We start from the raw sequence: 22,296 nt of genomic DNA, 5'->3' as shown, positions 1-22,296 counted from the left end.
TCAATTTGATGCTTGAGCAACAGAGGGGCAGAGCTCATATGATCTTCTAGAGGGGAAGAAAATAAGTAATTAAAAAGCAGACAAGAGAGCCAGCTGCCTGGTTGAAAAGAAAGCAAAGGTAATTTCGGGGAGACAGTTGAGAGTTTCGAGTCACTTCAATAGGAGCACTTCTCCCAGACACATTGGGAAGCTGAAGCACCTGTTGGTCCCCAGCTGCCTTGGTCGGGGAGGGGAGTCGGGGGCTTAGAGGAGGTGGGTTTGTGACCCGATGGACCGTGATAGACCCCTATGTTCCCATTAGCTCCACCTCCTACCCCCCAATTCCTTATACTCCTGCCCACTCTCCGAAGACCTGACCCTGCAGGCAGGTTTTCTGTTGCTGTTGTGTGCATGTAATCTTAAGTATGCACTGCATATGTTAAACACAGACATGCTCATTAAAGCCAAGAAGGAAACCCTCCACAAACTGGGGAGCCTGAGCGTGGACCTTCCCCCCCGACCCCCCGACCCGCCCCATCATCCACCTTTCCCCAGAACCTACAGCAAAAACCCAGACTCCGGTCTCCCAACTATCCTCAAGTCCGCCACTAGGTTGCCGAGCCGGCTCTCTCTCCTCCCGCTCTCCCGCTCGCCGGCTCGCTGGTTCCGCCGGGCGGGCGGGCGTGCAAAGCACGCATGCACTTCTCCCGGATTGTTTTGTCAATCCGGGGACCTGCCGCCTCGCTCTCTCCTCCAGCACCACCTCAGTTTCCCAAAGGTCCATTCCTTCCTTCCCGCGAGGTGAGGGACGGAAATCTGCAATGCTTTTTGGGCCTCCAGGCGAGAGGCTAGCGATGGTGGTGGTGGGAGGGGGGGGGGAACGGAGAGGCTCCAGTCCCGCATCCGGACCCGGGGCAGCGGTGGCCGCCAGCGCTGCTCGGAAAGGTGTAAAGGTGTGCGGGGAGCTAGGCCCGCCCCCCGGAGGAGCCCGAGTCCCCACCCGCCCCGCGCCCACAACACTTTTCCCTTGATCCGGGGAGAAGCCAGACAAATTTCAACGTAAACACATTTGCATACGCCCCGCCCCTCTGCCCCGCCCCTCGGCGGCGCGGGCGCGCTGCCGCGCTGAGGGTGGGGGGGGCGGCGTGGGGGAGGGGGGCGAGTCCTCCGAGAGCCGGGTTGGGCTCGACGCGTGGTGATTGGCCGGCCTGGACTCCGCCCCCAGCGCATGTCATTAGCATCTCATTAGCTGTCCGCTCGGGCTCCCGAGGCAGCCACCGCCGCCAGTCTGAGGCAGGTGCCCGACATGGCGAGTGCTGTGCTGCCGAGCGGATCCCAGTGTGTGGCGGCAGCGGCTGTGACGGCGGCGGCGGCGCCTCCCGGGCTCCGGCTCCGGCTCCTGCTGTTGCTCCTCTCGGCCGCGGCACTGATCCCCACAGGTAGGTGTTGGCACCGGCCGGTTGACCCCGAAATCTTTCCCCAGACACCCCAGTTAAGCCGTGGCGGTGGAAGAGGGGGGGACGTTTCCATGACAACCTCTCCCCCCCACTTCCTAAATCCGAAGCCCAGGGAGCGTGGAGAGGAAACTCGGGGACCCCCGGGGGGTCGTTGCGCCCCTCGCCCTGGCCCGCAGGCCGGGCATGAGCGCCCCCCGGGGGGATGGCTGCACCCACACCTCTTCTCCCCGGCCCGGCGCGGGGTGCGGAGTGGAGTGAGGGCCCGGGGGGGGGGCTTGGAGTCTGGGGGCGGGGAGGGATCCGAGGCGCCCCCCACGCTTTCCGGACCCTCCGAAAACTCGCGTGGTCCCCGCAACTCGGGTCCTCGGGTCTCCCCGCGCTGCCCGTCCGCCCCCACCGCTCCAGCGAGCCCCCCGGGGGCTCTCCATCCCGCCAAGCCTCCGCGGGCGGACGACCCTCGCGGGTCCCCCCCCCCTCCCGCCCACCTCCTCCCCGGACCGCCCGGGGCTCGACTCGGCTCCCCGCTTCCCCGCGCTCCGCCGCGCCCGGCTTCCCTCTCCCCACAACTGCACGCCTCTCGTGTGTCCTCCCCCGGCGGCGGCCGCGGCGGCGGCGAGGGCGGCGGATCGAAGCCCCTCGGCCGCTCTCGGGCTCGGCTCGGCCTGGCTGCGGGTCTCTCCTTGGCCCGGCTCCAGGCTGGGAAAGTTCCCCGGCCCGGCCCCGCTCGGCGGCTGCGCGGGGGAGGGGTGCTGTCGCCGCCTCTGCGGGAAAGCGCGGGGAGCCCGCAGCCCGCCCGCTCCGCCCGCTCCGCGGCGTGTGCCGGGTGCGGACGCCGGCTCTCTCCCGGGCTGCCGGAGCCGGAGGGGGCGTTCGCGGCCTCTGCGGCCAGGCAGGCGCTCGGCGGGGCCTGGCGGGCGTCCCCCCCCCCACCCCCGCGTGTGCCGGGCCCGTCTTGTTGGGCATCTGCCCAGGGGCGGGCGTCTCTCCGCACGCCCGGGCGCCTGCCTTCCCGGAGGGCGCCGAGCGCCCGGCCGGAGCTCCCGGCGTTGGCCGTCCGTGTGCCGGGCGCGCTGGCGCGGTCGCGAAAGAAGAGGGCAGTGTTTGCTTTTGCTAACAAAAGGGAGCGGGAGCCGTTTTCCCCCCGCGGAGGAGCCGGCCGCGCCGCGCCGCGCCCGTCCTCCCTTCCCGCCACCGCGCCACGCTCGCTCGCTCGGCGGCCGCGCTCCGAGGCGCCGGGACCCAGGCCGCGTGGGGGCGGCGGGGGGTGCGGGCGGGGTGCTGCGGGGCTCTGCGCCTGTGACGCCCCTCCTTGCGGCTCCCGAGCTGCGGGACCCGGCAGCAACAAGTGGCGGAGGACGCCGCGAGCTCAGCCCCCACCTGCGGAGCCCCCGGCCCCGGCGTGCGCGGAGCCCCGCGCCGAGCCCGGCCGGCCGGCGGGCCCACCCCACCCCACGGGCGCCTCGCGGCTCGGGCTGTGCCTTTTGTTGACACGCTAGAGGACACACAGTTATGTAAACACCGCAGGAGACACGCTGTAGGAAATGGGGGTGCCGGAGGGGGGGGTGCTGGGTTCGGAAATAAGGGAGATGCAGGATCGATTGTTTTCTTCCCCTCTCCAACAGGCAATCCGCCCCCCCCCCCCAACAACCGGCTTGGGCAAAGGGAGCTTGCTTGTCTTGGGGGTGCATCCATTGCATTGCCTTGGGGACCGATTGGTTTGAGGGGTAGCAGTCTGGCAGCAGCTTCCATCCCAGCGTTGAGATTTCATCCCCCCCCCCCTTTCTTTTCCTTCCATGCCAGTGTCTGTCTGTCTCCGGATGTTGTTGATGTGTGATTTTTCCTCTCTGATTTCCTAATGTATGAGTTAGGTAGGAGGTAATTGGGTTCGGACGCTTGCGATGTGGGTACAACTTCATTTCAGGTGATTGCCTAACCGACTTGGAAAGGGGGGTTCGATAACATGCTCCCCCGAAGGAGATCCCTCGTGCTGCTGCATTGCAAAAAAAAAAAAAAGCGCCAGTGTCAGTTACACGCGAGTGTGAGTAAAGGCTGGGTAACTGGTGCATAACCGAGGCAACAATAGCCTTGTACTGGAACGGCGGGGAGCGCTGGTGGGGGGTGCCGCCTGGCCTCCGAAAATGGGCGCCCGGCAATGCGGCTTTGCCAGCCCAGTGTGGGGTTCGCCGCTGCCTCCCCTGTCAAGCCTGCTCGCGGATGGCACCGGGTAGTAACAGCGCTACTATATTTGTAAGTATCTCGCGGTGAGAAGTTGCCTTCCCCGCCAGGGATGGAGGCTGACTTAGAAAGGAGCGGTCTGGAACTCAAGCGTGCACATCAAAGCTACAGGAAAATTCTGTTGCCAGTTACCATGGAAGCAGCTTCATGCTCCTGTGTACATCCTTGTTTGTACGCCGGTTATCAGATTGTGTTCAAATTAGAAAGTAATTGGGTTTGATGTGTAGTGAGGGGATGGGATGACTTTCTTTCATATTTTACCTTTGAATTCCTTAAAAAATATATTTTGGGGGATGACTTTGAGGGGTGGGGGGGGGGGAGAGGTCTTAGCTTCCGTGTCCCTTCCTCACCCAATTGTACAAGTCCATGTCAGATGGACACCTGGGGACTTGGTTTTCTCAGTCCTCTTAGTGGAAGCCTCTGCTTGCCATTCCTAGGGTTAGAGAAACCTGTTGGTGTTACCTTCTGACTTCATGTTTGTTTCATTTATGTCCTTGCTAGGAAATCAAGCTCAGGCCGTTGTGCACTGGTGTTGGTTCTGATTTCCCTGTTAACCAAAGCAAGTCCTCTTCCCACCCCCTCACCCCTAGGAAAGCTCCCCATCTATCTCCCCTGTGGTGTCTGGGTGAGATGGATGTTAATGAAATGCAGCCAGAAAGCTATTTCCTGAACAGTGTTACTCACTCTCCGTACCTTTAAGGTACAAGCACGATGTTGTCTTGGATCCTGAATGAACCCATGGTAGTTGATACCCACCCCACCCTTACCTTTTTTTTTTTCTTTTCTTCCCGATTAGAGAAGGTAGTTGATGGCTTGAAGATTGGTGGTGGTGGTGAAGGAGCCCCAGGCTGAGTTTTGCTTGCTGCAGCCTGTTGGGGCTTGCATACCAGGGACAGGGACTTCGCAAAAAGTGCCGCCCTCCCATTGTTGCCTTTCCCTGCATCAAATTGAATAGCCGCAGGAGGGACTTGCACTTGCCTGTGATAGCTTTGATAAAATATCCCTCATTAATGCCACTTTATATTTACTGTGTGTCACTGGAGACGCACAAGGCTTCATTTAGGGGCTCGTGTGACGAGACAAGCTTGCATTATTTGCCTGGGACATTTTGAAGGAACAAGAGACCCATTGAGCAATCTTTTGAAATGAACAAATACGAAAAAGGAGGGAATAAAAGAGCAGGCAGTTCTGTGGAACAAAGAGTTTTATTCATATGGATGTTGTACATGCTTTATCCAGTTTTCCCCAATGGCTCTCCTGGTTCAGGGGTGTAGGACCGGGAAGATGCCAACAGGCTGGATACTTTCTCTTCCTCTCACACTTCCTGACTTACTGTTCTTATCAGAGTTGGTCCGGGGCTCACTGCCTGCTTCTTCCTCTCCTTCTCCTCCCTCTGAAATCCCAGAAGGTAAACCAGCTCCCAGGTTTCAAAGGGAGATTTTTGAAATCCTTTCTGGCAGCCCTGAATTGCATCAGAAGAAAAGTGCTAGCTACCTGTTGAGATTGATAATCCTTGGAAGATATATTGGCTGAAGGGAAAAGAGATGTCACTTTTCCATGATATGTGTCAAGGCTGATAGTGAGTGTCAGATTGGTAAGATGCCTTGCACAATTACATTAGCCTTACTATATTTATTTTTGAAGAAATGTTGTGAAAATTCAACCCAAAATTTCTGTTAGTATTAATAGTACTTCAGAATTATTATTAATGTGTTTTCACTTTTCCCCACATCTGGTAACATTTTACCTTTTGTGCTTAAGTGAATTTTTGTTGTTCCTTGGGCTATATATTGTTAGATTTTTTTCTTTTGGCTTTAAAAATTGATAAATAGAACTCTGACTATGAAAGGTCTCATTCTCTTTGAGTCTTTGTATGTGACATTTTAATGTCTAATTGGCCACTTAGAATTCAGATTAAAAGAAAATTTTTTAGTGTGCTTGATGCATATGCGTGTTTAACAAAAGATATGTTTTAATGTGGGTAAATTTCTTCATAGGAGCAAACTAATCCATAGCTTGGTTTGAATGGAAATTCACCAGCATATGAAGAAAATTTATAAGACATAAATCCAAAGGATTAAAATGTGTATACTTTTCTTGGGAAGAATAGTACTGACCATTACACTGAAAATGCAGCACAGAAAGGAGAAATCACACAGCGACATCTGTTGCAGAATTGAAAATTTGCTGCTTTGAGTCGGAAGCAATTAGTCCTGTGTAAGCACCTAATGATATCAGTGTGTGTGTGAGTATTTGTGTATGTGTTGTGTACTGATACAGATATGAATATATACCATACTTACATATGCATACGTATGCACAGTGCACAAGAACTCACCCTGTACAATATCGGTATCCTTTTGAAAATACGTTTTGTAGCAAATAGAAAATTTCACCACAAATGCTCTTTCAAAACATACTAGAGAGTTTTATAACGATGGAATTTTTGAAAGGAGACTGATCATAGAAATCACCTTAAGAAATCCTCTGATTTTGAAGCGATACCATCAAAGCCCAGAGAGGGAAGGGCCTTGCTCACACCTGAACAGAGGCTGAGTTCACTACAGAGCCTGGATAGTGACAGATTCTTTGATGCCCAGCCAGTGGGATCTTCTAGTCCACCACCAGGGAGGGATACCCAGCAGAGAGAGATAGGGTGCACCAAGAGGAAGCTAACTTGGCTCAACATATTTTGTATTTTGAAAGCAACAAGATTAATTGTTGCTGTAGGTAATATTAGCCCATGGACTAGGAAGGGTGGACTCTGGGAATGAAAGATCAGTTCTTGGTCACATTGTCTTTGATGGTGACAAATCATTCTTCAACCTTTGGACTTTCTTTGGCTGCCACAGCTTGGATATCTTTCATGGCACCGTCTTAGGGGAGAGCAGCAGGTTTGTGTCCCTCTCGAAAGGCAAATCTGTGGAAATTAGGCTTCAGAAGACTCCCGATTTCGTTGTCTATTCCAGAATGAAAAGTAGATATGGCTTTTCATAACCAAGGAAAAAGAAAAAGAAACATTATTAAGTCAATAAGACGGACATAGGTTAGCTGTCTTAGTGCTTGGTCATTAAATGGAGACAAGGCTGAAGAAAAATTTTGTCTTTTTCTCTTTGTTTTTAAAGAAAAAACTTGTGCAAGACGATCTTTTTTACCTGAGTCACGTTTTCTTGTCTCCCCCAACCCCTTGTGTTGTATAGGAAATTTTCATGAAAGTGTAAAGAATGCCGTATTTGACCTTGTATACGAAACATCCAGTTCAATAGTTACCCATATCTTGTTTAGTTATTTCCTCCATTCCTTCTCTTCTTCCTATATTATTGTAAACTTATACTGGCTTTCCTATAATTTCTTACACAGTTACATAGAATGAGTCACCAAGATAGAGTTCTTCTTTCCCCATTAAGAGATACAGTGTTGTCTGCATACATATACATATTCTCAACTGGACAGAATTTTTGCCCTACCCTTCCTTGTTTTTCTGGGGAGGAAAGCAGAGTGAAGGCTGATTGAAGTGGTTAATAGCCAAGCAGAAGCCAGAATGATTGCTTACAATGGGAGACCTTTCCTAGGAGTTAGTTTATTTTCAACAAGGGTTTGTTTGGATGAGACGAGTTTTATACTGGTATATAAAGATGGTTGTGTAAGTACACAGTAATTGTAGCTAATCCCTCAACTGTGGCCTCTGTGCTTTTGTCCAGATTGTCCATTTCCAGTTCTTTCCATAATGAATACCTTCCATCTCGGTACTTTTGTAGGGAAAGCTTATTTTAGTTTGATGGCTACCAAATACCCCCTTCGTATATTTATCTTTCCAGGCCTCTATGGTACAAATGCCTTTGTATTTTGCGAATATATTGCTTAAAAGAAAAATGTCTTTTTCCATTTCTAACTGGCTAAGTGCTAATTTCAGCCTGTGTTCAGAAACTGAAATTTCAGAGCAAAATGTCTTCTATACATGGCAAGCCCATACAACAGCTGTAAGTACTTGGGCTTTATTTTTGGGGGATTGAGGGTGAGGGGTGATAAGGAGAGACAAGGTTACTACCTTTTCTCAGTAATTACCCCACGGTTCTGTGATATTCTATACAAATTCCATCTAAACATGTTGGGCTGCGCGAGTGTTAATTTCTGAACTTTGGTTTTTCCAAAAATAGATTGGTTCTATTTTCCAAGGTTTGTGAAATGTGAGGATTAAAAAAAAGGTGGGGGGGGGACTTTCAAATGTTTTATTTAATGCAGACTATAAACCTGAAACATTTGGTTTTTTGGTTTCCAGCCAAATAGGTAATTACACAGATGATTTTGAGGGGTCTGAATGACCTCGGCCAGGTGAAAACCCGCCTCCTGAGTTGGCCACTGCATAAGAAATGTACAAAGGAATTTGACCATTCAGGGTTTGGGGGAGCACTACCAAAATGGAATAAAAATCCTTTGTTTAGAAACCATCAATGAACGGAAGAACCCACTGGAATGTTTCTAATTACAAGTGGCACCTCCTTGTTTAAATTTCAGAAGCCACAATTTCTTTTTCAGAGATTTGAAATTACAGGCTGTAGCCAGCAGCTGCTGTTGTGGTTAATGGGCAGCTTGCCTTTGAAGATCTTCCAGAACCCACCCTCAGAAGCTTTGGTGCTGTTGGCCATGAACTTGGGTTAGAGGAAAGGGAGATGTCAGTATTTATATACATTCATGGGCCAAAATGATCCATAGCCTTTATTGTTAGGCAAAAAGACAAATGAATGTGTAAGGCTGAAGGAAAGCCAGCACCAAGGAAGCCTGTGAAGGCTGGCAGGTGTCTTGGACAAGGTGACTGTCTTAAGGTTGGTTGTATCTTTTAGTGTCTCTTTTACTGGAATATAGAGATTTGACCCCACATTTGATCCAGGTATTTCCGAATGTTTAATAGACTTGAAATGAAAGTGCTGTGACATATATCTAAATGCTACTCTGTGCTTGAAGCTGAGACTCCAGTGACAAGGACTTTTAGAAATGCCGAGAAGAATCTTGCTTTTGGCAGACTTCCGTGGAAAGGTAGGCTGAGTTCCATCTTCAGCTGTCCAGCACTAGAAGGTGTTGTCAGGTTGGAATTCAGTTATGCCAGGGATGGGGGGGGTTGGGGGAGAATAAGTGTGCAAACAAAGGTTCACCACCCCATCTCTCCCATTGTCTGCATCGGATCTCCACTGGGCCAGGATTTACCAGAAAGTTAACGAGGAAGCCTTTCATCTTTCTACCACAGGCATCAGCTTATTTCAGTGTCTCCATTATTGCAAATGACACTGCCTTCCTTCCACCCAGTCCACAGCCCCTAAATTTGAAGTCTTTCTTCCCTTATTTTTTTTAGCTTTCGTTCTTGGATTGAAATGAAATGGAGGATCATTGCTTTACCACAACATTGTCTGGAAAGCTCAGTGTCCCCCGCAAACCATGTTTTACGAGGAGACATTTCCCAGTCTCCATCCCAATCTCTCTCTGCCAGCCAGAGAGAACTCACATATACCTACTGTGGTCCTCTGTCCCCAGGACAGGATCACCATGTATCTTTTTCAGAAACCTACTCTCAGATTCTTTACTTCTTGTGTGAAATTCAACCTCCACACCATTTTGTCTTTAGGTGGGTCCCTAGCACTTACCCCTCACTGTTCCCCTCTAATTACATCCATTTCTTATTACTTTTCAGCCCAATCCTGGTGAGACTGGAAGACTGATTCCTTCTCCCGCGAAACTGAGGAAGAAAGTGCTTCTGCTGATCAGCCTTCAGCTGGCTGTTGTGGCTCCTCCTCTGTCTTCCTTTAACTGTCTTGTCTTGGTTCATAGGTAAAGGGTGGCTGATTCTCCTTGCCTATCTTGAGAAGAAAAAAACACTTGTCTCTTTGCCACACAGGCGTTTTTTTTTTTTCCCTCCTGCTTTACAGGTGTATACATGTGCACTTTTAAATGCCATAACAAAGGGTGTCGATATTACTGTGATTTTAATGGAAAATTTCAGCTTCAGAATGTTGAAGATAGGGTGCCAGGTGCAGTGGCGAACACCTATAATCCAACTTCTCAGAAGGCAGTGATGGAGAGGAACATGGTTTAGGCCACGATCTAGGCAAAAAGTTAGCCAGACCCATCCTAGCAAGTAAGTTGGATATGGTGGGGCATGTCTGTAACCCCAGCCATGTGGAAGGCATGGATAGAAGAATCATTGCCAAGGCAGGCTCAGGCCAAAAAGAAAAAGAAAAGAAAAAAAAGCAGGAGACTATCTGAAAAATAATCTAAAGCAAAAATATGGCACAGGTGGTAGAATGCTTGCCTAGCAAGTGTGGAACTCTGGGTTTAAAGGTTAATACCACAGGGGAATATAAAAAGAAAGAAAAGAACCGTTGAAAATATATTGTGACTGCTTAATAAAGCCCGATTAAATATGGAGATTTATTACAGCTTGAAAATGATGTTTCTGACTTAGCAGATGACAGGTTGATGCAGTAAAACTTGCGGACAAAAAAGGGAATTCCTTTACAAATAGGAATGCTTTTTAAGGGTTAAAAATCAAGTGAGTGTCTTGACTGAGATCAGCCCCTCTGAAGATTCTCCAAGCCATGAGACGGAACAAGCAGTATAAAGCACTGGAGGCTGGTGCATATTGGCACTGGGCAAATCCTACCCGGAGAAATAGCAGGGAGGTGCTTTGGGGCTCAGGTCTTTCCTAGCTGGTGTTTGGAACATACTTTGGGAGCAGTTCTGGGTAAGCAAACCCAGGCAGCACCGATATCTTCACATAGCAGCAGGCTATGTTGCATTTTGGTAAATAACATTGAGGGTGAATTATTATTGGCTTAATCAACAAAACCCCTAAAATCTTTGCTTCTCAGGTTGATTGCCGAACTTACCTTAGGATTTTTTTGCAGCTTTAGCTGGTACAATTCACTATCTGCCATAGCTCCTCCCATTCCTTTTTGCCTTGTCTGTCATCCTTTTCCTTTACTCTTCAGTCCTTGCGACTCAAAAAATGTCAGCAGTGTAATAATACAGTGATACAAAAATGTGACAGAGTATTTTGGAGTGCTGGGGAGTAGGATAGGTCAGGATGTGGTTATGTATTTGGCTCTTTGCTGAATGTCTGTGATGAGCCAAGCCACCCAGACTTTATGTATCAGCTTGATCTTCTCTCTTCTCAATAGAACAGGAACATCTGCCTCATTTCTCTCTCCCAGAAACCTTTATTTAAACAATGAAAACTTCAAAGATAGGGAGGAAAAAAAAACAAGTTAATTTAGCACTAAATTGCTGCGCAAATGGTTTTATCTCTTAAGAGGTTCAAGTAGAGATTAGCTTAAATGACACTGAATTTCACTTTTTCTTATGCCTATCTTGTGGGTGAGCACAGTCTTTGTGAAGTAGCTTCTCTGTCCCTTTCTTCTAGTTTTGTTAGTAATCAAGTTAGTGTGAGTTGTATCATTTCCCTTTCCTGAAACAAATCTCTCCGCAGCTAGGCCAAACTGGCAAGTGGAATACCTAGTTTAGTCTAGTGCTTTTATTCTTTCTTTCTTTCTTTTTTTTTTTTTAAGTGATATTGTTAGGGACTTTTCCTTGCTACTACTACTGAACCACACCCACAGACTTGCTGTTTGATTTTTTTTTTTTTTTTTTGGCCAGTCCTGGGCCTTGGACTCAGGGCCTGAGCACTGTCCCTGGCTTCCTTTTGCTCAAGGCTAGCACTCTGCCACTTGAGCCACAGCGCCACTTCTGGCCATTTTCTGTATATGTGGTGCTGGGGAATGGAACCCAGGGCCTCATGTATACGAGGCAAGCACTCTTGCCACTAGGCCATATCCCCAGCCCTTGCTGTTTGATTTTCAAGTAGGACGTTGAACTTTTGCCCAGCTGGCCTCAGACTGTAATCCTCCTATCTTTGATTCCCGAGTAGCTGGGATTACAGGCATTAGGGCATCATGCCTAGCTCTCCCCCGCCAAATGCTGTAGTTTGAACCCAGGGCCTCAAGCTTGTGCACCTTGCTTGCTAGCTGGTGCTCTACCACTTGGACTTGGATATTGTACTTTTTGCTGGGGCTGATCTCAAACTACGATCCTTTGTTTTCTGCATAGCTGGGATTATAGGCACTGGGATGATAGGAACCTAGTGCTTTGCTTATGAGTTCACTGCAAAAAGAGCCTACCTTACAAAATGGCAAAAATAAAATAAAAACCATCATATGCATAAGAATACATTTAGGTGGGATGTATCTACCTACCTGCTTCTCTGTCTACTTAAGTACGAAGTACCTGTCAGCCTGCTGTCTGTTTGTCTCTGACTTTATTAAAATAGCTACTTCCTCATGGTTTGTGTGGGTCTACTAATACATAATCATATATGTAAATCCCTCACGTTAAGCAATGAAGAACTGTGTTGAAAGGGTTAATTGAGGATGTATTCAGTCTGCTCTAAGGTGAAATGGAAGAACACAATGGCACTGAGATTCCCCCTGGACTTTCAATATTTTTGAAAGTGAAGGGAATCATGTAGTAAATTTAGAGTAATTGACAGTGATTATAATCTCTAATTATTGGGCCTTTTTAAAACAGAGAAGACTTTATGTTAATCAGCCTCATATTTATACACTATAATTAATAAGGAAGTGGTGTTTCTATAGTTACCTCGTAGGCATTTGGTAGAAAAGTAAGCACTTAAAAATTATTTAAAAATCATATTCTTTTATTCAAGGCATTGTGTTTTGCGTATCTGTTTTCTGGAAGATTGTTGTCTAATTTTTACTTAAATTTTATTTTGAAAAATTTCAATAAAGTTGAAGTAAGATTACTATGACAATGAGTACTTATATTTATCTTACTTTGATTCATCAAATTTTAACTTTTTTGTTTACTTACTGTATTTAAATAATCTAACATTTTCACGTCTTTTTTTTCTCTCTGACCCACAGGAAAGCAAGTAGCAGGCATCACAACACCTTTGAGTGCCTCTGTATATAACACCCAAGAGTAACGACATTTTCCTGCACTACCTCAGTAACCACTTTTACATAAAGTTAACATTACGTTAATAATCATCCAATATCTAGTCTATGTTCAAGTTTCTCCAGTTGTTCATTAATATTCCATTTCCTTTTGTGTTCAGAATCCATCAGAGACCATGGCATGGATTTGTTTTTCATCTTTCTAGTCTTAATCTAGAACAATTTCTCTGCTTCTCTACCCTTTTTCTTTTCTTTTGCTTGCCTCTCTCTTTCCTTTCCCCCCCTCCCTTCCTCGTGTTTGTGTTTTGTGTATGTATGTGTGAGTGTGTGATTACATAGTTGGGTTCATTTATTGCTTTCTACATTCAGTTCTGTTTTTATTTCTTTGTATATGTGTGGGTTTATTTCTTGAATACATAAGTCATTAACATGGCTCAAAAATGTCCTGCTCCATTCCCACCAACTTTTCTGTAGTAGAATTTCTTTCATTTTTAAAATTTAATATTCAGCTTGTTTTTCCTATTGAAAAATAGTGGGTAGTGTTGTTCTCTTTCTTTATGCTTTCACACAATCCTTTGTTAACATTTCCTTGTGTCCCTTTCTCATTATTTAACAAATTTGGGTTCTTTTTCTATTTTTTTCAGTACTGGATTTTGAACTTGTAAACTCATGCTTGCTAGACTGATGTGCTATTGCTAAGCTATACCTCTAGCCCTAGGAGGGATATTTTCTTCCTTCCTTCCTTCTTCCCTCCCTCCCTCCCTCCCTCCCTCCCTCCCTCCCTCCCTCCCTCCCTCCCTCCCTCCCTCCTTTTTTTTTTTTGTCACATATCATGAATTCAAGACCTGGTTGTTGCCCCCTGAGCTCTTTTCTTTTGCTCAAGTGTAGCACTCTACCACTTTGAGCTATGGTGTCACTTACAGATAATTTCTTATTTTTCTTTATAACCTTAGCAGCACAGAGCCCGTGCTCAGTGAACATTTGTTGAACCAGTGAATGAATTGGAAATTAGATGGCTATTCAATCATTTTTATACCTTTTTTTCTGCAAAAATGTGGACATGGAACAGGACGATCCCAATTCAGACCTGAAGATCATTTTAAAAATGAGTCATCCCATTGGTGGTTAATTCAGCTACCATTTTCTTGATGCACAATTTGATTTCCAATATCCTTTCCTTTTTCATTTATTACGAATACTGGTATTTTGGATATATACTTTATACCTTACTGTTTATGTCTTTACCTTTATGATTATCTTAGGGCTGTAATTTTTAGTACATGTTTGTTCACTCATAATGGATGAAGAGCTGACTCTTGTAGCTTGAAGCACTGAGTTCTGGTGTTTGCTCATTCTTGGTTGTTGGGAAATCATTGAGATTTAGACTACCAACCCAGATAAGAGATTCTGTTCCCATTTATTTAATCACTCCACAATCCTGGGATAGCTGGACTCTGAGTCACGGCTGAATCCATACTGCCACTTTAGAGTTGAGGCAGCAAACCAAGAGCTTTATCTCTGATGGCATTGCTCTTCCCCACTTCTGCTTTCATGAGTCTTATTTTAAAACTGAGATATATTCTTGGAAGAGTTGGTGAACATAGGGAAATTTAAACCTCAGGGTAACAGTTTTTCTTGTACAGTAATAAAGATGTATGTGGAGTCAGTGGCTACAGAATCAAAAAATAGATCACAGTAATCGGATCAAACATGAGAAATGGCTTGTTGCTGTGCTAAAAAAAATTAGATGGGCATGGCAGGCTGCTCTGTGGCGGTGCTTCCGTTATTTGTGTGACTGTATAGGTAGTTCAGTGTAAGCCTGGCAAAATGAGGCTTATCAAGTTAATTGCCTACAGCTGATATAATTTTAAACAAAGATTTCCTTTTGGTTTGCTGTAGGAGATGAGACTCTAGTATAGGCAGAGAGGAGAGTGTGTTTGTAACACCACCTTTTAATTTAGGAGAAGTTTTGGTGTGTGTGCTTCCCTGTGAATGTAGAGGTGGAACCACGCTAACCAGAGTTTATTGCTGTAATATTTTTTAAATGCATTTGTAACACTGATGTATCTGTGACCTTGTGAAGGCGATTTTGAGAGAAGGTGGGCACAACCCTTTTTCTCACTGTCATAAGTGACGCCTACTCAATAATTCTGTCCTCCGACAGTCTCAGGAGGGGCGGTGCCTATGGTAACTTTTTCTTTTTTCAATATCTTTTTCCTAAAGCACTCCTTTCCTAGTCATAGCCATCCGTTTAGACTTCTCCCTGCCTAAGGCATGCATCCAGCATAGTGTTTGGTGTTTTAAATGCTTTGAATTATGGAGAATCATTGTATTTTATCCATGCTTCCCTTGTAGCTATGTTGCTGTAGCTTGTCTAAGGTCACAGGGCTTGCATTTCTTAGGCATTGTGAATGGATTATTACAACTAGCTAAGGTTGGGGGAGGAATGATGTTGTTGATTTTTACCATGTGCCATATTTTCTCTTGGTAGATGTTTTTCTCAGGGATTTTAAATTCTTTAGGATACGGGTATTACCTTTTTTCCACATAATTCTAGGTAGATATATGCGTAAGCATTATAGGCTACTGTAAGAAAACAGTGATTTGATGATTGATGGCAATATTTAAGAAAAATGATATCCTCAAATACAAAAGTTCAGTGTGTTAATGTGTAGTATTTGATTGGTAGTATCCAAGAATGATGAATTAATGATGAGTTAATCAATTTCTTCTAGAATTAGCTGGCTAATGCTTCATGTATCCTATTTAAAAACAATTGCATCTAGATCCTTTCTGCAGGATTGCTTATTATATTATTCTGGTCATTTGCATGAAAACAAGTTGATGATTCTTTAAATAACATGTCTGTTCAGTTATCTTTTCAACCTGAATTGTTATTTGCCAAGCATTATATTCCATTCATGTGGTAGCAATGAATCAAGTCAAGAAAGATAGAATTTTAGACTAAGGTAGTTGCAGAGTTTTTCTTCACCTATTTAACTAAAAAGTGATTTCCCATTTTCATATTAATTTACCTGTGATTATGTTTTTTTATCCTCATTTCATAAGGTGAGTGCATACAGAGTTATATTTGAATATAGTATTTTCTGAAGTTTTAGGATTATTAAAAATGAGGTCATCACCTTCAAGATTTAACCTGAACTTTTCATGAACCATAAAGGAGCATGAAAAGGACTGATAAAAAAAAGATGAGTGTATAATGTCTTCATAATGGAATAGCCAATCAAAGTTGAATTCATTTTGTAACATTTATCTGTTGCTGGTTCCCAACCAAAGCTCTTTACCATTTCAACACAAGAAGCTCTATTTTTATATCTTGGATCTTTCTCTAAGAGTCTCTATGAAAAAGATTTTTTTTTTCCTTCCTTTCTCCCTCTTTGCTTCCCTTCCTCCCTCCCTCCCTACCCTTCCTCCCTCCCTCCCTCCCTCCCTCACCTCCCTTCCTCCCCTCCCTCACCTCCTTTCCTTCCTCCTCCTCCTCCTCCCTCCCCTCCACCCCTCAAAACTAGGCTAGAGAGAATGAATCTTAAGGCACTGGTAGAGCACAAGTAGGCCAAGGCCAAAGTCATGCTTGTTTGCTTGACTTTTCTTCTTGCCATATTCACTTTGAGATCTGTGAAGCTGTGATTGTGGTCACAGTAGAGGACCTGGTAGAGGTGCCTGATCATTGAAATCTCCACCTTCCTGTTTGTCTTCCATGCCAGGAAGGGGGAAGGGAGTCTTATATAGGACTTGAATTTAAATGAGGTCCTATAAACAAGGGGATGATTTCCACTGAGAAATTGGTGAGAAGGAAAAACCCAAATGGCCAGTGTGAGGATTACCAATTTAAATTCAATTCAGGAAGGCATTGGGAACTATGGGAGGGTTGTGAACAGTGAAGAAAAATCAGCTCCATGCTTTAGGAATGGGGATCTGACAGTGATTATAAATTGAGGTTAAAAGTGGGAAGGTTGGGGTATAATAGTTCAAATAATGATGAAAATTTGCACTAGGGCAGTAAAGGAGAAATGAAGTAGAGTCGACTATATTTGGTGACTGACAAAAAGGGAAATTGAGGGAAACAAAGGCTAGAGATGAAGGCATACTTTGATTTGAATTTGAGTAACTAGAAGATTGGCCATTCCAGTTAAGCGAAGATGGCAAGCTTAGTTTTGGATCCATTGCTGAAGTTATAATTGGAACCCACATGTGAAGTATTTAGAAGGTAATGAAGTATTGAGAAGTTGAGGGTAGAACTAGAGTGGATTTGAAAGCCGCCTTCAAAGAGCATCAGTTACTTGATACACATTCATCTGTCCCCTCAGTGTGTTTTGACTGCCATGTTAGGTGCCAGTGGCAGGGGAAGATTGGGATGGTATTAGAGATTCTGTAAGGATCCATATAGAGAACCTTACTCAGGTATGATAGGGGCAGAATAAAGAACTCCTGGTGAATCGCCCACAAACACTAGTCAGAGGACTGGCAGATTAATGTGGAAGGAGGAGGGAGTAGGTGGGAGATGGGTAGGGCTTATGTGGGATAGACCTTTCTTACCTGAGGTGCTAAGAAGTCAATGAAAGGTATTGCTGTTGAAGTCACTGAAGGAGAGAGAGAGTGAGTATAGCCTCGGAAGCATTTAACTGTGGAGGAGGAAAGTAGACATAAGCCATTTGTTCATTGACACAACTAGGGTATGGCAATGCCAAAACCAGATTCCAGGTTCTTGATTTGAAATCCTTTTCTCATTGATGTATACTAGGAGGACAGATTCTGCCTTTATATGATCTAAAGAACTATGGAGAGTCAGTTCAGCCGGTCTGTAGCAACTTAAAATGTTTTTGAATTAAGATTCTTGGGGCTGTGATGTTGATTAAGAGGCAGATTAGTGAACCTCACCACTCTCTGTCCTTGTGTCTCACGTGATGAATGATGTTTGGCCGGCTTAAGCATGGAGGGAGGACAGACGGAAGCTGTTTTTTTTTTTTTCTGGAAGTGTGCTGCTTTAACAACCACCACCAGAGAACAAAAACAAATCCTGGTGTAGCTAAGGGAGCACTTTCAGGATGGCAGGAGGAATCTAGGTCAGCTTAACGGCAACTCCTGTTCTTTAGGTAGATTAATGTCTGCCACCCTGGTTTTCAACGTGCTGTGCAAAGGGCGGTTTCTGTCTTGGTCTTCTTTCCTTTTTCACTGTAACAGTACTTGAGTCTGGGTAATTGATAAAGAGAATAGGTTTATTTTGAGCCTTGGCTCTGGAGGACCCAGGAGCATTGTGTTGGCTTCTGTGCAGCCTCTGGGGCACACTTTCTAATGGAAGGGCAAGTGGGCACACAGGAGGCAGGAAAACATGTGAAGCAACCTTTACTTTCTGACAACTCTCCCGAGAAAGGAATCCATTCCCAAGAGGACTCATCCAGCTTGTTGGGGAAGACATTAATCTCTGTGAAAGGCCCTAGCCCAACACCATTGGAAAGCAAACTGGAGCATTAATTTTGATGAGGACATCCACATGCAAACCATAGTAGTTTTTCTCAGCAAAGACTAGTCAGTAGAGTGGATGGGTGAGATTGACATATGGGAGCATTTTGATCTACAGTATAACAGGGAGGGAAGCAACATGGTAAGTTGTACCTTGCAGATCTGTAGCCCTTGCTGTTAAAGATGTATCTTTGTGGACACTTTACCTGTTACTCTTAGGAGATGACTGGTCTTTTAGGTATAGGGTGATCAGAAAGTAGTTTAATTTTACAGCATTTAACTTCCCTTTTTCACACAGGTCTCTGTGTAATTGAATATCCTGTGATGATAGAACTATTCCATATATGTACCATGGTCACATGGGACCAATGAGTACTTGTAATGTGTCTATTGTGGGCTAAATTTTTATTTAATCTTAATATAGATTTAAAGAGCCAGATTCATGATATTAGACAAGATATCCAATAAAAAAATTTTAAGCCAAACTCTTTTTATCAGTAGCATATGAACTGGTAAGAAGGGAGTTGGAAAAAGGGTTGAGTTATATTGATATTTACCTTGAATTCAGTAGGTAGGTTTATTTGGAATGTCATATTCAGATATTGTGGGCCTCAGAATTGTGAAGTTTTCTGTACTTTTCTCTTGGTTTTCATGTCTAAAAGCCTCTGGAATATCTTAATTGGCCTTTCTTCATATGAAAAATGATCCCTTTTGGCCTTATGAGGTGGGTAACTGATCCAGTGCATAGATTAATAGCACTAGCCTTGTCCTTAGGAAGGTAAATCTTGAAGGTTACTGTTACAGAACTATACTGTGTGTGCCAATTCACAATTTAAAAAGAATTTTTTTAACTTTTACCTTTATGTTGCTGAAAGTGAGTGAAATGTGAAAAAAACATTATTCATTTTAAATAGTTTGACTGCCAGGTTAATGTGACTCTTAAGCGGAGCTTCATGAGGTCTGGCCATAGTAACTGCTTTTAACTTGATTTAAAGTTCTTAAACATTCTGAATTGCCTCACCTAATCTTTTTATACTGAACGTACAATTTTCAGGCTCTTCTTTATTTTCAAATCCATAACTGACAGCTGCTCAACACTTCATTCAAATAGTTTTAAGAGTTTCAGAGAAAAGTTGAGACAGACTGGATTTCCTGACATCAGTTGGATTGAGATACTGTGGATTTAAAGATGATAGAGAACGAGAGAGAAAAATGTGAAATAATTACTGCTGCTCACCGCTTGCCCAAAGACAGGGATTTGCAGCCAATAGCCGAGAAAACTGTGAGTTGCAGGGAGACATTTGAGTTAACTTTCAAATCTTAACCTACGAAATGACAGTTCTACCCAAATTTTCCTGAAGCCTTTTATTACAAAAATATTAATCTACAGAAATGTGTCTATGTCAGGACCTCAGTAAAACCCTTTTAAAAATAATTAATGTATATTTCATAGACTCTATGAAGTAATACTTTGGGAGACATTATGGTTATCTTCCCACAGCAACTATTGCCAAGTAGAATTAAATGTTTTATAAGGGAAATAACATCGTAAGATCTTCTGCCTCTACTCACAATGACAGCATCATTTTGTGACTCTATTCCCAAAGGCTCTGAGCTTCGGTGACTCTGGACAAACTTTTTAGAGTATGTTGTGTTTTCCAAGAATTACAATAAATGTGTCTGTGAATTATTCCCTTTGTCTTCAATTCCCATTGAGTACATGTTGCACACAGGTGCGTATATCACCTACTATGTGCTGTTCACTGTGGTAAGTACTAGGTTTGCAAAGAGTAATGGCATAGGATCTTTTCCCCCATGATATTAATATTTTAGACTCTTGTTCAGGAAACAAATAATAATATGTACTCAGAACCATAACTGTTTTGAAAGAAGTTATTTTTAAAGAGGGGTATCTAACTCAGGATGGAGCTTAAGGGTCTGAAAAGATAGTCAAGGGACCCTAGAGATGGGTCTTGAAAGATAGGATGGAGGCAGATAAAGTGGAGATTTTCTAGGTAGACAGAAACCTGACTAGCATGGGGAATTCTGGGAACTACAAATTGTTGGTATGGCTGGGGGAAGGGAAAGGCCTCCCAGGAACAGCAATATGTGAAGCTGGTGAGAGAAAATAGTCAAACCATGAAAGACCAGCCTGATAATAATAATGTTTTACTCTGTGGAGAGGAGAGTATGAGGCCCATCAGAGGGATGGAGACAAGAAGGAGGTAGGAGAAGAGCTAAGGAGATGCTGTGGAAGATGCTGACATCATGAGAGCTCAGAGCCAAGGTACTTGCTGTACTTGGGAGGAAGCTGGTTTCAAGATATGGCTTGGCCTGGGAAAGTGAGGTGGAGAGGAGAAAGAAGTGGAAATAAAGGGGGAAATAGGGAAAATCGCAATGTATTTTAAAATGGGAACGAGAAAGTTTTTTTGTATGTCACCAAAGGAAACAAATCGTGTAGAGGGAAATGGAAGCTCAAGAAGTGGAAGGAGCATTTCCTTAGGAGGCTGAGCTGAGGAAGGCCGTTTTTGTTTTTTCTTTTTGTGAGGAGGTGATGGGAAAGGCCTGCAGAAGGTAGTTGAGGGTGAATGTGCAGTGCAGAGGCGAGGATCCCTGGCTGGGACCACTACCTTGGGAATACCGGAACCCAGCTTGGGCATGGGGCTGGTGAGAAGTCTTGAGCTTAGGAAGGTTTTGATACATACTCAGAGAAACTCGGGTTGTAGAGAGAACTCCAGGGGTGGTTAGAAACCAGGTTCCAGCACCTCCAGGCCTCACCCAAGCAGTAGACTCATTGTTCTTCTGCCAGGCAGGTACTTCAGCTCTGAGGTGTCCTTCACGCATTCATTCCCTTTCAGAGGGGAGGCAGGTCAGCGTAACAGGGAAGTGTAGAGTAGAAAGGGACGGGGCAGAGCACGGAGGCTTAATCTCCTTAGCCATAAGGGAGGGGATGGTTCCTCAAGGAGACGCAGAGCCCGGATGGTGCCCTCTGACCTGCAGCCCATGGCTCTTTGTCCCCTGGCTACCTCTGATAATGATTGTGATGTCTTGTTTTTTTTTTTTTTACAAATGATCTTAATTTCCCATTTTTGAAACTGTGAATACTACACCATTTTTTTTCCCCTTTTTCAGGTTTTTGCACCACTTCTCTGTCAGATTGGAGCAGGCATAACCATAGTCTAGGAAGATAAAAACAAGTAAAATTAACATAGTTTTTCCTAAATGGAGATGATACTTGATTAGTTTAGAATATTATGTGGGACTTGTAAAAAGAGAGAATTTAAATACCAAAGTCTTTGGAACTTCTCTTCTTGTAAAATTTCTAATTTGAAAAGGTAAATGGATTTATTCATTTATTCATTCATGCATTTAACTTTCATTTATTCTGTATTTCAATGACTTCTGTATTTCAAGAGTATCCAGGATGTAGCGGGGTTAAGAGGATGCAGTAGCAAAAAAATATTCCATCGTATCTGTCCTATGTCTGTTGAGAATTAATACTTTGACCATCTAGAGTATCAGTTTTGTTATAGGAGTGGCCTCCTTGGCAACTGCAGTCTACGCCCTTAGCCTAGAAGAAGAGCTAAGAAACATAAAAGCAGGAGTGATTTAATGTGGAACAAGGGACCCGTAATTAATTATCATTGTTTACAATACATTTTTATCCTTTGTCTCCAAGAATGAGAATAATTCAGCAATGTGATTGATAAATAAAACATAAAAGGTCAGTTATGGTTGCCCTGGTAACTGTATTTCTCAGCAAGTATTTTGTTTGCTATGAAATGTGTCTGGGGTGATTTACTGGATAGCAAACTCTGAATGTCAAGGCTTTTTGTATTTAAATTTCTTATGCATTTGTTCAAATGACAATTTTGTTGTTCTGGTTTTTTTTTTTTTTTTGCACTTGGGTTTATGAAGATGGATATGTGATAAGGATCCTTTTCGTTTCTTTTTGGGGCAGACAACAGGAAAGGGCGACTGTATTTGAGCTTAAGAAGAGTATTCCCTTTTAGGTGTGATTTAAGAATACCTACATTATCTACCGACATGCTCAACAACAGAAGGCGTACAGGATGGAGGGCATCAAATATCACACGGGAGCTGAGAAATCCCTATTGCTCAAGTGATATGGCAGTTTTAATGCCACCCCGCACACATTACCCATGTCGTCGTGTAAACACACC

At 44.4% G+C, this 22,296-nt stretch overlaps 1 protein-coding gene across 1 annotated transcript in view; it reads left to right on the top strand.

Moving 5' to 3' along the window:
- Positions 1-1,279: 1,279 nt before the first annotated feature.
- The window catches only part of Cadm1 (cell adhesion molecule 1), a 312,144-nt gene continuing 291,127 nt past the window's right edge, over positions 1,280-22,296 (top strand). The window contains 1 exon segment of the mRNA XM_048343887.1: positions 1,280-1,418. Coding sequence (XP_048199844.1) covers positions 1,286-1,418 — 133 coding nt within the window. The 5' untranslated portion in view covers positions 1,280-1,285.

The sequence above is a fragment of the Perognathus longimembris genome, chromosome 3 (genome assembly GCF_023159225.1).
Source record: "Perognathus longimembris pacificus isolate PPM17 chromosome 3, ASM2315922v1, whole genome shotgun sequence".
Lineage (NCBI taxonomy): Eukaryota > Metazoa > Chordata > Mammalia > Rodentia > Heteromyidae > Perognathus > Perognathus longimembris.
This window is presented reverse-complemented; position numbering and strand designations above follow the sequence as displayed.